This window comes from Anastrepha obliqua, chromosome 4 (genome assembly GCF_027943255.1).
Source record: "Anastrepha obliqua isolate idAnaObli1 chromosome 4, idAnaObli1_1.0, whole genome shotgun sequence".
NCBI classification, from domain to species: domain Eukaryota; kingdom Metazoa; phylum Arthropoda; class Insecta; order Diptera; family Tephritidae; genus Anastrepha; species Anastrepha obliqua.
The window spans coordinates 39,146,387-39,164,871 of NC_072895.1; the positions used below are offsets into that span (position 1 = coordinate 39,146,387).

General features: G+C 32.5%; 1 protein-coding gene across 4 annotated transcripts in view; it reads left to right on the forward strand.

Annotated features, from left to right (window-relative positions):
• The window catches only part of LOC129243494 (uncharacterized), a 31,399-nt gene that overhangs the window by 3,867 nt on the left and 9,047 nt on the right, over window positions 1–18,485 (forward strand). Inside the window, exon 1 of one of the 4 annotated variants that reach the window (XM_054880547.1) lies at window positions 305–460. The exons of 1 other annotated variant lie outside the window; for it this stretch is intronic. In XM_054880547.1, the coding sequence (XP_054736522.1) occupies window positions 447–460 (14 nt within the window). In that variant the 5' untranslated portion in view covers window positions 305–446. Of the gene's footprint in view, window positions 1–304; window positions 461–7,538; window positions 7,712–15,001; window positions 15,371–18,485 lie in introns of those variants that run through there. 2 more of the 4 variants (XM_054880550.1, XM_054880546.1) reach the window with 2 other exon arrangements.

The window sequence follows — 18,485 nt, forward strand, 5'->3', positions numbered from 1 at the left end:
ACATTGAATAGCTTTTCGTTTTGAGTGTAAACGCCATAAATAAAATATGTCCAATTGTACAGATGTATGTACACATGTAAACATTAAATGTACATACATATGTATGTAAAAAACAAAGCCATTTGCAAGAAAGTATGTAAAACACTTATATCTCCTTGTATATGCATATACCTACAAATATACATACATACATACACATATGAACAAATTATATTGGTTGCTCTTTTACTGATCAGCAAGCAACAAAATTCAAATCATACGGTTGCAAATTATTCGCCGCTATAGTCGCTTTTTACCAAACAAATAAGCTGAAAATACAGAACAAATTTGAAACAGCTTTCAGCGCGAAAAACTGCTCGTAATCGTTGTCGTGCCCGTAAGCAATATTTTTGGTTAGGTACATTATTACCTAAAACTGTTTTGACCAGTACACACAAAACTCCAATATGGCTGAAAAAGTGTAAGTGGCATTGAAAAATAATTAAGGAAGTTAAATGTATTAATAATAAAATGGTGATAAAAATAATAATAAGGTGCTAATGGCGGCGCGCAATGGAGTGTAAAAACAATTGGAAAACCAACAAAGGAAACACTTTTGATACAATATTCTTGGTAGAATGATATAGTGAAGTGGTTTGTTGGTTGTTGACTGCAGGTGGTAATACATGTACATAAATCAGATCTTTATCAAAACTTAAAAGTGGCAAAACAAAGTGTACTGATTAAAGGCAACTAATTAAAGCTTGAAGTCAAATGTACTTACCCCTGTACATATTTACATTCATACAGAGTGTTGCAAAAAAATGTATACACACTTTATTTGATGGATTATATTTAGAAGGATTATAGATTAAACAGAAAAATTACCGAATACATCTGTTTTCTTTAGCGTAAATGTGTATGTAAATGTTTAAATTGATGCCCATTTTAATCCAAATATTGCTGATAATGCGAAGCAATCGAATCGCAAGTTGGCGAATTATTTCATTAGAAATTTCGTTGCTTTCTTTATCAATTTTAGCCTATAATTGCTTTATTATTGCCGGTTTTGACAGATAAACCCCATCCTTGATGAGGATTCCCCCACAAATAAAAAAAAAACCAGTACTGTGAAATCTGAAGAGTGCGGTGGTCAGTCGACTAACCGATTTGTTCGACAGATTTTCATTGAGATAAGTTCTCGCATCACTATGATAGCGATTGCTGAAAATGATAGCCCTCTTCATTCTTAATAAACAGGCTGTACCTGAAAAAGGAAAAAATTAATTACAAGCTGACGAAAAATGAATCACCCTATCGGAAGATATATAATTTTTGCAAATGACGTTGTACGTCAATCATATTTGACATTCGTTGTTGTTGTAGCAGCATAAACATTCCCCATACTTACATACGGTGAATGCTGCTGGAGTGACAGTCATTGGCCGGATATAAATCTGGGTCGTTTCGGTAACATAGAACCGACTGTCGTGGAAACGATTTGACATTCGTTTTCTAGACAGCTGCCGTATACACACAGACAAGCAATGGAGCATAAAAGTTAAAATAAAGATTTCTCTCAAAATTTCACTTAAAATAATTTTTTTTTTTGTTTAATAAAAAAGTTATTTATAAACAAAATTGAATGATTGATTTTGCGCCACCTATAAAGCTCAATCTTTGGTAAGATAAACTAGCGCATACTATTGATAGGGTTTCTGACTGTATTTTGAGTTACATTTTGTGGTCGATAGTCTCCAATACGTAAGCAGTAGATTCATTCGCACTACTCGCTTTAGACGACTATTGCAGGAGTGCCATCAATAATCTCTTAAGGCTAAAAGTAAAAATTATTTTGGATTGATTCATATAAGGATATATTTAATTGAAAATATATTCATATTAGTACGTATGAGTTCTTCGCTGCGTTACACAATCTAAGAGAAATGTGCATTTATTACATTAATAAGCATTATTTGATATTTTGCATAGAAGCGTGAAAGGATCGTGCGCTTAACTCAACTGCATACGTCAACAGCTGATGAATGTATTTTTAGAATAAGAAATGTGTATTTGCTATGTAATTCGAAATGCCTTTTAACGAACAATGAAGAATGCAACGAACTCTTCAAGGAAATTTGAACTCAAATAATAAAAACATAAAAACAAAAACCTTCAAAAATTGCGTCGTTGCACTGCTCATGGAAAATAATTCGTCGACTGCAGATGCAATAAATAAAAATAAAAAACAACATATATTTGAAACAAATTTCCCATGCTTTGTCAGAATAAAAAACGAAATTCACAATTGAGCATTTTTAACAGTGCCAATGATGCATGTAACAATTAATAGAATTGTTTGTGGTGTGAAATATTTGGCAATGAACCCAATTAACTTGGCGTGCAACGAAATTCACCTATTGAGAAATTTCCGCTATTAATTTAACTATTTATTCAAGATACATCTTAATATGTACACATATGTATTAACATAAGAACAACTGTCGGTTAGGTTGTACAAGTAAATACATATGCACACATACATACGTACTGGAAAGAAGTATTCCTGTCAAAAACCAAACAAATATTAAACTGAGGATAATTGGTGAACGTAATTGAATATAAATTTGGTCGGTTGTTGAGGGCATTAGAATAAGACATTAGCATCGCATCACCAAACAATGACGAAGCAAGAATAGCATTAAGACGGTTCGAAAAAAAACAACAACGAATACAAATGCAAATATTCGTACAATAGCAAGGAGCGCTTAATAAATGATTAAATGTGTAAAAACAACTCTTTGACGGAATATGTTTAGAACTCCTCTCTCTGCTCTCTTCAAACTGTAAAAAGAACGAGCATGAAAGCTTCGCCAACTAAAGGTGAGTTTATGTTGGAACTGCGATAATAAATATGCGATAATAAAATTGTTAATGAGTAACCCGTTCACCATATGCATATGATTATGCTGGAGCAGAACTGAGAACAAAGACTAGCGATAAGAGCGAAGAAAACTCGTTGTGGTCAACATGAAATTTTATTAAAATCTTTAAACTTTGTGCAGAATTGATTAATTGAAAAAATTTTAATCAGAATTTTCAGGAAATTCTAAGGTATGCTTAGGTACTGCCGTTTCCTAGAAGCGTGACCACCATAGCTTGACCCATTGGATTCTAACAAACTGCATTTTATGTTTTATAATTTATAATACTCAATATATTGCATAAAATAATGATGACACCACCATTAGCTTTAATGCCTGCACATCTTTGAGTCATACATTACCTATGTTAATTTCTGCGACGTTGTGCGCATCCGCATTTGTCTTGATAACTATTTGAGAGTCCATATTTGTTTTTCTTTGAGTTTTGGCTTAATTCTTGCCCGAACATTTTCAAGGCTACATTTTCACATCAGGTGACTCCAGTTTTTGGTCTGCCAGTTCTTTTTTTATCCTCGACACAAGGAGAGTTTTTTGAAAATTTCCCACCAACCTTTGAATTGTCGACGCGTTAGGATGGTTATTTCGACACAAAAAATCAGGAATTTTGCAAAATGTTGTTCTTCTCAAAGATAGGTTATTATCATAATAAGTTTCAATAATTCTAACGCGTTGTTCTATATTGGAAAAATGCGCATCTATCTGTTTGGAATTATTCACTACTGACATCTAGGCGTCACTTTTGAAAGACCCATTCTTATATTAATTATTTCCACAAAAATTACTTACGACTTACCTTTTCGTTATTCGTTTTTTTTTATATGAAATGGATCTACTGTAACAATTGTTCAATCTTTTTAGAAGTTTTTCTACAATTTTTAATAAAGTGTTATCAAACGTGTCGATATTCACTCGCATATACTCTGAAAATTTCACTGAATGCAGTCTTAAAATATCGTAGTTTATGAATCTTACCAAATTTCTGCCTTTCTTAAAATTTAAATAGTACTGAGATCCATGCTCCAATATAAACGACTCCTTAGTTGAGTCTTTGTTGATATTTAAAACGCCTCCTTTTAGAAAGGTCCTACCAATAAGTTGTTATGCTTGAATTCCATCAAAAAAATCAATTCATATTCGACAGATTTAGTGTTTGTAGGTATGTTAATTAGATCGCTTGAAACACTGTAGTGCTCCAGTGCGTCAAATCAGTGATTGGCAATCAATATAAAGTAAAATAAGACTGTTGGTAAAGAAGAACAATATGGAGTATCTCATCTTCCACAAACCATTTTTGCTCATATGCGATTTGTTAGTTTCAAGTTAAAGGCTATAATTTGAAATCAGTTAGACTTCATTTAGTTAGGAACCAACTTAAAAACCAATTCATAGATTGATCTAGGTTATGATCTTCGGGTCTACACCTTCCTTAAACGATACAACTACCAGATTATTGCAGCTTCTTCCAATGTAAACACCAAAAGCGGTGCAAACCTAACATCGGTAAATATGTCACAAATTCCCCACTATCTGAACTGCTCTCCTTTACTTAACATGGGATAAATGTAATTCAAGAGTATCCTAGAGCGTCATCTGTGTCATGGTTCAATATTCTGCAGATCGCATCGTAGCCGTTTGGTGATGCGTTTCTCCCTTCATTGAGGTTTTTAACGAACCAACGATCTGAAGCTTTCATACAATCTCTCGGGAATTCTAGAGCTCAATCCTGCATTTAATCACCCTAACCTGAATACCTCTTGTTCATTTTAGCACTGAATTAGGGTGAAACCTACATATTTAAGCCACCTCCGAAAGTCAAATAAAAGTAATCAAAGCTCCAACAAGCACACGGCACCCGAAATGCATACATATGTTACTATGTACGTATTTATTAGGATCACCCAAAACAAATGTTTTCTACATAAAAATAATTAAATAATTAGCGCGTACACTTCTGCTAGGGGTTTGGCTGAGCTCCTTCTCCTATTTGTGGTGTACGTTTTGATGTTGCTGCACAAACGGAAGGACCTATCGCTTTAACACGTTGACTGCCGCGCCGGCACCCATTGCCCGGCGCATGGCTTTTCAATGGCGCCGCGCCGGGCAATGGGAGCCGGCGCATTGTTTTTGGTGTAATATTGCGTCTATTATATTTTCTGTCGTTTGATTTTAAAATTGAAAACATATAACAGGATATATATACATATATAATGTATGACAATTCAAATATAAATATGATGAAATGATTTCAAGATTTCATATAGTATTAAGAATGAAGTATTTCAATAATATACATCAAATACGTGTATGGTTCTGCGTTGTCCCAGTGGTAATTTTCTGTTGCGTTATCCCAGTAGGGATTTCTGTGTTTCAACAAATATATTATATCAACAGCCCCTACAGTATTGCAACTAAAATGAGAACGTGCGATGTTTCAATTTATACTTGCACGATTATGTGATGCACACTTGCGGCGCTGTGTGATAACCAGCAAATTTCGCTCGGCAGTCAACGTGTTAAACCGTCTCCGAACGGCAAATAATATTTATGAAGAGCTTTTTCTTGGCAGAAATATCTTCGGAGGTTTACCATTGCCTGCCGGGGGCGACTGCTATTAGAAAAAACGTTTTCTATTGCACGGAAATTCGAACCTACCAACCCATTCGGCTACGGTGGCCGACAATTATGTCAGGCCCTAAGTTTTGTTCTAAGCCCATACAAATGAGACCCCACTTTTTTTATTTAATATTTACCCATATCACCAACGCTTTGAAAATTATAATTGATTAACTCAATTTGTCTGTATGTATTTGGCTTTATTAACGCACTTGCAGCTGGCTTGTCTACTGCATACGAAATTAAATAAATTATATCGAGCCTACAGATCGCGAAAAACTTTTGAAGTTACATTTACGGAAATTAAAGTTAATTCATTACTGTTAAATTGTAACATTATGGAATTGATATCCACACAGATTTGCACAATTATCAAGGCCACCTGTAGGATGAACGGTAAAATCTATAAATTTGAGAACGTTACGATGCGTTAATGAAAATTATAGCCGAAATGGAGCTCTTTAGGCAGCTAATCTCTGTTGGGTATATATACTTAAATGCTTATGTATTTCATGTAACCATACATAAATACATAGAAATTTAATTGCATACATATAAACATAACTTTGAATTCAACTTATCATTGAGGTCAAATTTCAAGGTTGTCCCCATGTGCATAACTCTTTATCTGAATGGTTTGCTCACAAAGTTTTTCTACACAATTTTTCTAAATACATACATACTCGTAATTTATCCAATAATAAATGAATTGAGCTTTTGTGAAGCTTTATTATTACATACCGCAGCATATAGTACAATAAGTATTTATCGAAGCAGAAGCAAATATGCATACTCATACATACGTGGATATGTATGTATTGACATGCATATTAGTAAGAAAATATTAAGAAGTGCGTGCAATCAATTATCACTGACACGAAATCAAGCTCTAATAAATTTCAATTGATATCTTTATTAAAAATGCCATATAAATGTACAGCAACTGCAACAGCAATGACCGAGTATCTTCGAAGGGGCATACTGACAAACAAGTCCTGGGTTCAATCCGAATTAAGAATACAGATTTTTTCTAACAATGATTGCCCGTATCAGGCGATGAAAAACTTTCGAAGGTATTTTGGAGATAAAAAGGTCTCTCATATAAAAATATCCACCGGACTCGGCATAAAACTGCAATTGTGAGACAAAATAAAGGCGAACACAACAAATTGGAGGAAACATTTGGCCTAAATATCTCTGAAAAATGAATTTGTAAAAATTATCCAGTAACTTGCCAGTAACTTAATTTCCAAGAATTCTCACTCAAAGAGAAAAATATCAAAAAAAGTACATGAACGCAAAACCAGTAACAATTTGAAAGTTTTACGAACAGCTGCGTAAATTTTTGGCAGTAAAAATCACAAAAATGTAAATTCTATTCACTTGAGCTACCTCGTATTAAATTTAAAAAAATCAAATAAAATGTAAAATAACTATAATTTGTCCCGTTTCATCATCGCTGTCAGATGAAAAACATTCCATTAGCAATTACAATTCCCAAATTGTAATTAGTGTTTATTTTTACTTTGCGACCAACTGTTTTTCGCACTTGCAAATTCTAACGAGTAAAAATTTATCCAGTAAAAACTTGCAACTTCCCCTCAAAATGAAATTGCATTTTGTTCTCTCACTTTCCCCTACTTTGCAAGTTTTTTGGGTAAATTTATCTCATGAGAAGTAAATGATAATTTTGAAAGCGTGGGTGGAACGGGTAAATATTAAATTGAAAAACGAAAATATAGGTGTTCTATGTAAGATAGATTTATGGAGTAGCATCAAGAAAAACAGTTTTTATTTGATCCATCCTAATGTACATACATACATATGTCAATGTACGTGTCAATTCAATTTTGATCGTCATATTCGAAAATATTTTTTTGATTATGTCGTGTGAAGAGATGTACATATATGAAAATTGGACTCTTAATTAAAATCAATTAAGTGGGAAGTAAAGTAAAGTAAAAATTCCAATAATTGAAATAAAACAAAAATTGCTTTAATGCATTGTGCATACATACATATGTATGGACAGTATGGCGCGCATCAAATATATGGGATGAGCAAAATTTTTGATGTGTGAGGATGTGCAAGTATTGTTTTGTTTTTCGATACCTGTTAATTTTCGGAATCAACCAAACTCATAGAGAACGAGAGTTATAGCTGGTACATTAGAGGTATGGATAGAAAATTTATCCAAATATATAAAGGATGAGAGTGATTTTTGTCCGATCTCATAACATTTATGTAAGTCCGAATTTAATATGTTTACCATTTTTAGGTGACTTTTATTAAGTCGTTATCGAGATACGCCTAATCGCCCTAGCTTCGATACAGAGTGATTTGTGTACTAAGTTCCATTGAAATACATAAATTAATTTTTGCTCGAGTTATCGTGTGCACAGGCGGGCAGACGGACGGAGACATGGCTAAATCGCCTCTTCTAAGCATTTTGCGTATTTTGGTATGTACATATACATACATATGTATGTACATATGTACATCCCATTCCTTTGGGCTGTAACATACAATAAAGTGAAAAAATTATAATATTTGTGCAAGTGCGCGGGTATAAAAAGTTAAAAAACATGGCGACAACTTAAATAAAACGTCTCTGTCTATTGATGGTAGTGCTTCAAATTCTAAAATAATTACAATAAGTAATAGTAAATATTTTTAAAAACAATAATTGTTCTGCAATTCATGTTGTTTAATTCTTTTTCACTTGTTAAATATTTTATTGCACACAGTAAACAGGTCTCACCTCACGAAAACTATTATTCACCATATTTCCACCCCTCCAAACCATTTTGTTACCAAATGAATCAAGACGAATAGAAATGCAGGCCTCTTTTAAACGGTCTTGATTACTTTTGAATGCACCTTGCACCGATTAACTGCAGTTTTTGCAATACATACATACATTTCTTAAACTCAAATGCCAAAGTACTTCATTCGGTCATAACTTTTCATATTTATAACAAATTTCCCAAATAATAAAACGTAATACCATTCTGCGACAAAATTGTTGTACTCATTGAATCATAAAGAATTTTTTTACGACCCATAAATAAATTTTTACGTATAGTAAACGAGTATAAAATCTTTGAAGTAAATTAAGGATTTAGCAGATATAAATGATTTTAGTATAATGGGCATCAAGGTAATCAAGACCGAAGTCAAGTATTTTGAGTAAAGAAATATGTATACTCTATATATATGCCATGTATACTCGTACATCGCACATTTACTGAAAGAACGTTATATTTCACACAAAAAACAAAACATTGAAAAAACCGACCTACAAGTTTTTAATACCTAAGTAAAAATAAAGTTACATTTTCTTTTAATGAAATACTGTTAATTGATACCATAGTATGAATTTTTACACATCGTCATGTAGGAGCTGCCGATTGTTTCTGCATACTTATCTTAAAAAAAAATTAGTGTACTCTTCCAGCAGACGAATCGTATGTATGAATGAATGTTTAACTGCCACTTAGCATAACGGCGAATTTCATATAGGAAACGTTGCATTTTTGCAATGACTATTAATTTGTGATAAAACGATCTTCAAAAGCAAGAGAAAATTCGCTTCCATTGCTGCCGAACTGCATAAATACTTATAATTGGAGATATGTTATTGTTTCACTAGGTGATGTTTTTTGTGATGCGATGTGTTGTGTCGTGCAATGTTATCACATAATTTAATGTAACTATAAATATTAAATAAGATTTATATCAATTTTTACCTCTTTAGACATGTTTTCAAGCCGAATTTCTAAATCTTGAAAAATTCCACTTTCTTTATTTTTAATTTCTCAAAGGTTCTTTTGATAACAAATCATATTAAGAAAGCCTTTTGTAAAATCTTTTGGACGAGCCTAACAAAATTTTTCTAGATATATGTACATATGTATGTAAGACTATGTAATAGTGAATAATATTTCCCAAGATTCATGATGAAAACTCGTAAAAATATACCTTTCCATAAGAGTATAAGAAAAGTATTTGCACACTGTTATGCTTGGAGAGATGAGCCTTTGAGAACATTTCGCTGTCGCAAGAGGAGTTGAAAGTCTCCCAGACGGTGAAATGGAATACCTTGCTTTTGGTTAGTTTAAAGTTACTGTTGTTGTAGTAGCAGCATAAACAATCCCCATACATATACGGGGAATGCTGCTGAAGTGATAGTCCTTAGCCGGATATATGGTAAATCCGGGTCGTTCCGGTTACGTAGAACCGACTGTCATGGGAACGAGTTTAAAGTTACTCTTCCTATTTACCTACTTATTAGTGTCTAATAAAATGCATGAAGACCTTCTTGTGTTTAATTTCGTGGTTTTTTTTTATTACGATCTTTACTTTATTATTTAATGTTGACTTCTTATTGAAACCAACTACTGGTAAGTAAGTATATTATCTAGAAAGATATTAACTTTAGGTATTAAAGGCATATACATATATACATACATATATATGGTGAGCACATCCTTTGTTCATTCGGCTTTTCATACTATATCTCGAATGGATAAAGTGTAAAATCATTAACATAATTGAATGTCTGAAAGTAATTTCCTAACGAGAAATCAAATTCACAGAAATATGTTCTAGAATTTTGTCATTAACTTAGCTTAGCTGAAAGATACAGTTTAGTGAGATAGTTTCCATGTGGTACATAGTGAGACTATATTTCTGATATGAAAAAATTCTCATAAAACCATCTTCAGTTCGCAGCGATTGCATGTCAGTGTAAAGCTTCGATGAATATTGAAAAATCAGCTGACTTAAAGAATGGAAAATGTTATGGGATAGTTAACTTAAATTGCAATAACTGTTACAAACTATCGTCGTTTTTTATTCTTATACTCAAACAACCTGCAATGAAGGGGAAGCTGAGAGCAAAGTCAAATTCCATTCTGAGGGGAAGTTGTGAACTCGTCCGAGATAATTTTTAGTTGTGAGAATTTATAGCTATCAAAACACAGTGGATCCATTTAAGAAAAATAAGAAAATTGAATTAAAAAAATTAGTTGCTATAAATTTGTAAGTTAATGATACATGATTCCAGCAAGCATTATTTTTATCAAATTTTTCCAATAAATTGAACTAAGAAAACTCTTAACGGTTAACATTCAACATCAGTAATAAAATAAACTGTTTTTCGTCATTTCATATTGAAAAAAAAAACCAAATCAGCCGCTCTACTGTTATCACCTTGTTTATTTTCGCTTCGATTCAAATGTTTTCTATTCCAAACTATTTAAACAACAAGACAATCAATCAATTTGCAAGTATTTTCGAAATTCTTGCATATTCTTCCTTTATTTGTTTTTTTTTTCTCTTTAAAAACGTTTATTGCTCGATTCTCAAAAATTTCCCTGATGAATAATTGTTGCTGTAAAAGTATAAGCAGGCATTCCATATCGCAACCTACTCCACCCCACTGCACCTTCCATGGGAATGTAAATAAATACAACATATCGGCAATCATATATATACACACATACTTATACAGCACAATTAGAGTCAATAGCATAAAAATTCAAATTTGCAGTTGTAGGCTTCAACCAAAGAAAAATCGCGATTATTTATGTTTGAATACATGTACATACATACATAGACATACTAAAAAAATTAATGAAATAGGAGAATCGCGCAGGCGCAGCTAAGTGGAACCAACAGTCGATGACTGGTTCTCTTACCGTTCATTGGTACAATTGGGTTTACTTTTCGACTGATTAAAGTTGCAGCAAAACAAACCAAATCAAAAATCGAAATACATATTGTAGAAAAATCCAAACACAAAAAAAGGAAATGCAAAAAGCCAAAATGCTGCTGTGGTGATCACGTTGCAATGCGTGACGATCACGCTGCCATCGCCTGACTGAGGCGCAAGCAACTCACACGTTTTTCCCTTTTCTTTTGTTTATATCTGTCTGTGCTTTGTTCCACGTAGCGCACCGTTGTTACTCATCTGCGTCACTCTGCTGTTTACCATTATTGTTCTCTCAACTTCCACACATTTTACAATTTTTTATTTAGTTCCATAGCATATATAAGTAGATATGTATTCATGTGTAAATAAATATATGCACATAAATGCATATTTATATATAATCCATATATATATAGCATATACACATTTGTAATTGCTTATTACGATCGGTTTTTTTTTTATTTTGTTTTTGTATAATTTTCTCGATTTGCCTTTGGGTGCTAAATTCTATTTTGTTTATGTTTTGCCGCCACCGTTGCCATTCCGGCTGCCATTCTAATATTTGTGCTATTGCCGAACAATGTGACTCACTGTACTAATTAGTAAACATGCACCTATACAAAAAGGTACTCTAGATGACAATCACAGTCTGTGTGCTGCTCTTTAACCCTGACGAGTAGCATCACCCACAAGTCGCAACAGAAAAGCTGGCAAATCATTCTTGCAAAAAAGTGCACAGACTTCCAAAAGTCCAAACATTTAGAGAAATTTGTATAGGAGTGTGTATGTACATCCGTATATATGTACATACATACATATGTACTAGGTGCATGCGTACATTGCATGAATATTTTTGTGAGCATGGGCTAGCATGCTCTCACTTGATACTCGTATACGCTGAGTGTGCTAGAATAAAAAATTACTGCTCACGCGATCAACGTCATCGCATACAAAACCATCACCACCACCACTACCATCCCTACAATCAGAATAGAAAACTTTGAACCAAAATTTTTGCAAATGCTCTTGAATTTTCGATGACGCTTCGTGCGTGGTCTGTTTGCCAATAAATTTGCTTTTAGTTTCTATCGATTCGATGGCAATTCTTAAATATACATATGTACGTATATATTTAAAAACAATTAGGTAGGCTTCAAGCAATCTCCTACGCCATTTGACTGGCGTTTTGGTATGGACTACCATCTGCTTGTGAGTAGATGTTAGACTGTTTGTCCAAAGACTGTGAGTGTGAAAAATCGGGAGAAGAAACTCGGTATAAAGGTTGTGTATGCTGCTCTATTACTGCAGAGTGTTTGAGGTGCGTGATATACCAGTATAAGGTTATTGGTTTGATCTCCACAGCTTCCGAATACATTTTCGCATGAAACATCTTCTCATACACATTTATGGCCTTCCATTTATGTGTCAATATAAAAACTTAATTCACAAAATGGGAGAAAAAGCTTGACCTATGGACCTTTCAAGGACAGTTGCACCTGTCTATCATTATTACAAAAATGAATGCTTTAAGAAATAAATACTCGTATGTATGTATGTACATAAATTCCCTAACACAATATCCGCAACAATTTATATCGAATGCTGGTAGTTAAAAATTTATGACAGTATATAATTGATTTTAATGTATGGTTATTCCCGCATTTACACTATATTATGTGCATTTGTACTTTAAAGTGTATAAATTACAATATTTGAGAAACAAAATGACTTTCTAAAATTTAATTGTTCTGTGGTATGTTTTCCTTACTAAATATTACAACACATACTGCATACATACATATGTATGTGTTATAGTATGCACATCCAATTATAAAACTCATCATTTTTTCTTGAGACGAATCCAACCGGTTTTATATTGCAGATATCTTATTTAATAGCTGTTTGTTTTATCGATGCATTATAAATAAATTATTCAACCTTTCACTAAGTGTTACTTTTAGATTAGAAGTCCAGCTGTTAAATGTAATTTCAAATAAATTCAAATGTACACAGTATGTTACATTACAAAGTGGTTAATATTAACAAGAGTGCATTCATCGTTGCATCAATTTTCAGCAATGATCACACATTTAGATGTCGAATGTTAGTTTAGGATATGACTAGGGAACGACCGAACTTCGGCTCTGGATTCTTGGCGACAAAATTTCAGTTCGGTTTCTGTTCGGCTCGGCCAAAACAGAGCCGAACTTTGGCCCTATATATCTTTACATATGTTTCAACTCTTAATTTTTGTAAAATTTGTTAATACTGGTATCCAAGCCCACATTTTGTTTTGAAATGCTTTGAAGTATCTACATATCTGCTTCTCCATTGAGAGTGGCTCTAAAATCCAACAAGTCTGTCATACATATATGATCGACGGACACAATATTTCTGCAAAAGGGCATGTTGGTTTTGGACTTCCGGTGAGAAGATGTTCGTGAGTTATTTGCGTATGCCCGATCCTCAAGCGTGTGAAAATGGTTGCTTGTAGACGAATGATATTGCTGAGATAGAGAAATTTATCGCGAGTCGGGTTAAGGTTGGAGTATCGATGCTGGTAATTTTTCCATTCTGTGGCAGTGTTGTTCTTCAGGTCGTTATAATCGTGTGTCTCATATTGAAAAGTAGGTGCTAATCCAAAATATTTTGCTGCATTATCTGCTTGTTCATTATCAGGAATGCCGACACGGCAATAAAACCAATACAAATTTATTTATCACTAAAAAAGTTCGGTTTAACATGAAGCAACGAAATGGTGAAACTCCGAAAGTGGGATTCGAAACCACTCTTTCAAAACGACATTGTCTTGCCCTTCTAAGATCTAAAACTTACGTCTTTCAGTATGTCCTCGACGAGAAAGGATGTCCTATATGTTCGCGATCGTATTTAAGTGATGCGTTTACTCGACCGAGGAGTTCAGTTAAGCCCGATTGCACTGTACTTGGTTGAGTACGCATGTAGTTGGTTTTGCAATAAATTAAAGAATATGCCCATATCTGTTTATACCCTAAATGTTTTGTTCTTAACAAACATAATTATGTACAGATATTACATATTTTATTTGAATAAATGTTTGAGCAATCTTTGGGCAACATAAATGCAACGGAAAATGTGAAGATATTTTGTAGGAGAAGCAGTTTTACAGTTTCTCGAAGAGCCAACTAAAGATACATACATACATACGTATGCAGGGAAGACCTACAAGCGAAGATGAGTTGGCTCAAGATCATAAACCTCTACTCGTATACATACATACGTACAATTGCAAAGAAAAATAAGTATTTATAAAAGCGTGCATAATATTGTATAAGTTATACATGTGCACATACATATATACGTACTTCTGCAGCACAAATACCTACACATTCGTACGCAATTACACATATAATTAAACTTTTATTTAAGAAAGTACGTCTAAAGTATATAAATACATACTACGTACATGTGTATGTACGTTATATACTCCATGGACAAGTTCATTCATACATACATACTACTACTACTCTTATATACATATGTGTGTAGGTATAAATAAGAACAAAAAAACGCCAATAGATAAATAAATAAACAAGTACAAGTTCTCGTCAAACCAAGGAAAAAATAAAAAAAAGCAAAAAGGCAAACAAATGCGCTGTGGAAGGTATATGTACATACATATGTACAGTATATGCACATATAGCCAGTGTGTGATGGTGTGACCAGCCCGGCAATATTATACTGCCACACTCCACATTTGTGTCTCTCATAAGCGTAAGCAAGTTTCAGTTGAATGGTATTACTACGCCTGAAAACATCAGCCAAAATTGGCTCTCTTACGTTGTTGTTTCAGAAAGAATTATTCTGAGTTGAACCCTTTTTTTGCGTGAAAAGCAATCCTGAAAGGATAATACACAAACATTTACAGTGAAGTGAAAAGCTTATCTAATGAACAGAATTAAAAGCGCACCCAAAGTGTTTATCCGAAAATTAAAAATTCGTTTGTCAATTAAAACAAAAAGACATTGTAACTGTATTAAGTGTTTCTGAAGTGATTGATTTTTTTCTTATTAACACGAAACTCTTTATCTAAAATGCCGGTTGATATATGCAGTTGCCCCCAATTTTCATTGGACCCGTACGTATTATTTACCGTAATTAAATTTTTTTATTATAAATGCACATAATAAAGGATTTTAAAATTATTAGATATTATTATTATTTATTAAACATGTTTTTTCTCAATAGATTTTAAATAATCTTGTAAAAAAACTAAATAACTATAAAAGTTAAGTTAGTTATAAATAAAAATGTTTCGAAAATTTAATGTTATTTGTTTTTGAAAAAGCACGAAAAAGAAGTACAAATACATAAGCCTATTTAAGTCATTAAACTTCTTTTATTGTGCCTCAATAAATATATGACCCTTCTAAATGATATTTTTTTTTCAAATCTATATCTAACGGTACGAGTGGGTTTAAAAGAGTTGCGAAAGCACTTGAACTAAGTTCACAAACTCGAAAAAATTTTCCAGATACATCTCTCAAAACTGAAACCGCAGTAATGTTAGACAGCTGCAGGTTTCTGATAATAAAAGTTTTAAAAATAGTACCAACAACAACTTACAGCTATGAAAGAAAGTTTTTCTAATAGCGGTCACCTCTCGGCAAGCCTCCGAGTATATTTCTGCCATGAAAAAATATCTTACAGCTATAGGTAAAAAATACCTCTTGTGCCTACATCAAGTTTATAAATAAATAAAGTTGAATAGAAGAAAAATCAACTTTTTAAAAAATCGAAATTAATTTAAAAGTAAGCCGTTTTTATTGGTTTTCCGTTTGCTTCCTTTTTCAGATATTTTTGTATGAAGCCGACTATCGTGAGAATGTAGTGATAATAGTCGTTTGCATAGTTAAATAAAAAAAAAAGTCAATTAAATGCGCGGGTGACCTACTCACCTATTGAAAATGCAGTTTCTCTCATGGAACTCTAAACATTGGTTTTCGGTTAAAACTTTTTTAAAATTTTGGCCATGTTTACTTTGTATCGAATACTTCTCATAACTAAAAGGTTACAAAATCAGTTTTCCCTTTCGAATCTTCTATACACTCACACTTTTTCACTAACACACTCTTATTTTGTAACTGGTTTAGACAACGGACTTTCAATATTTCCTTTCAAGTGAATTTCAATTTTGCTTTCAATTTGCTGTTGTGCCGTCCTTAAGAAAGACATTTTGATAATGAAATTGCTTTTCAAACTGAATGCAGCCTACCTAATGGATTACAATTTTGATGCCTTTTGTCAATTATTAGGTGTGAGAAAATTAAAAGGTAAAATTGAGTGCGCGGCATCAGCGTAATGTAATGATAAAAATCGAGTTTCTAATGTGAAAAGCAGTATATTCGATATGCCAAGATATATTAAAAAGTTCATAAAAGGCGTACGGTTTCGAAAATCGAGGCCATCACCCCAGTATACATAAATATGTACATACATACATATATACATGTCAATGCAGAGTTTTTTTATTACCTATGCTATATATACATAAGTACATATAATTACAATTATGCCTGTCACGAGTCAACCTTAATTTATTTAAAATTTAAAATGTTACGACTAACAAATGTAATGAAAAACATTTATGAACAACAAATATGTTTTCTGTGATCAGTGATCACCTTGGACTGGACGAAGACCGCGCTACATACATATACATAAATATACATATATTATATAGATATATATGTATATACAAACTTATAGGATGTGTGCGCATGAGCATACAAGTGTGTACAAACATATATTAGTAAGCAATTACATAAATGTTCTCAAGAAAAATTGAAAAATATAGTGTTTGTGCGAACAGCAAAAATAGAAAATTGCAAATAGGTTATACTAAGCACATATCGTTTGTTTGCTGAAAGAATGTCATAACACAAAAAATTACAAATTCGAGAGAAAAGTTCAATTTCAAAGTTTTAAATTTTACTAAGTAAAACATATTCTCATCTAATAAGTTAATAGATATCGGCATGCATTTTTTGCACAGCATAAAAGAAAAGCTGCGGATTATTTAGGTTTTTTTTTTTATTTTTTAATTATGAAACGGTGTGATATGTCTCTTTTTGTGTATTTTTAAGTAGATCAAAAAACTCATTAAATTTAATAACCCCAAAATAGAACCACACCATACATACATATCTACATGCAGTTTCCTTTCCCATCAAATATGCATACACGCACTCCTACATCTACATAAATACATATGTGTATATGTATCATGTATGCATGCCGATAAAAACCCTATAAGCTTTGGTTAATTGCATTTGCTTAATGCAAGTTTCTATCAATTTTTTATCTAACCAATATGATTAATGTAAATATGCATTGCATCAGTAATGTGGCCAATAAACTTGAGAATGAATAATTTCAATCACCCGTTTAACGAGTGCATGCCTAGTGCACATGTACATATGTATGTATCATTAAAATGTATATATGTATGTATGTATGCACGTATGTGCATATATAAGCCATAGGCTAGACGCGTAAGTATTTACGACCAAAGTGTTATTAGCCACCGATAAAAGACTCGTACTTGTGTCTAAGAATAGTCACTTTCTTTGTTAAGACACATACTTATGGAACTTAATTATGACCACTTAGAACAAAATTCCATTTTACTTCAATATGAAATTGGCAAAAAAATCAAGTGCAGTCTTAATTTATGACAAATTGAATTGTTTTAAAATAAATTAACTTACACAGTTTGAAACATCAATTCAGCTAGCATATGTATTTATAAATTCAATAGATAAAAATATATGTATGTACGTACATATGTATGTGCATACACCAAACAATAAAACTGAATAAACTTTCACTTCACCCAAATTTTTATAAAAGCACATTTTTTACAAATACGAGTAAACTTCTCCGATTACGGTTGAGTGTTTTTGTGATTTTGTCAAATTCCATTCGATTTAAGAAAAAATATCAGAACGTTTTGACAGCTTATTCTCAAAATCTGTTTTTCATTGCATGGTAAAAGTTTTCAAGTATGGCGCTCATGTTTTTAAAATTGTTTTACGACCTACATACATAAGTATATAAAAAACTATTTAAGAAATTTCATGTGATTTTTATTAAAAATTGCAACATCCACAAGCCTTCAGTCCTAGCTACGGTCGTACACACTCTAATTCAAATCAAAGTTTTAATATCTTAACAAAACTTAAAGGAAATGT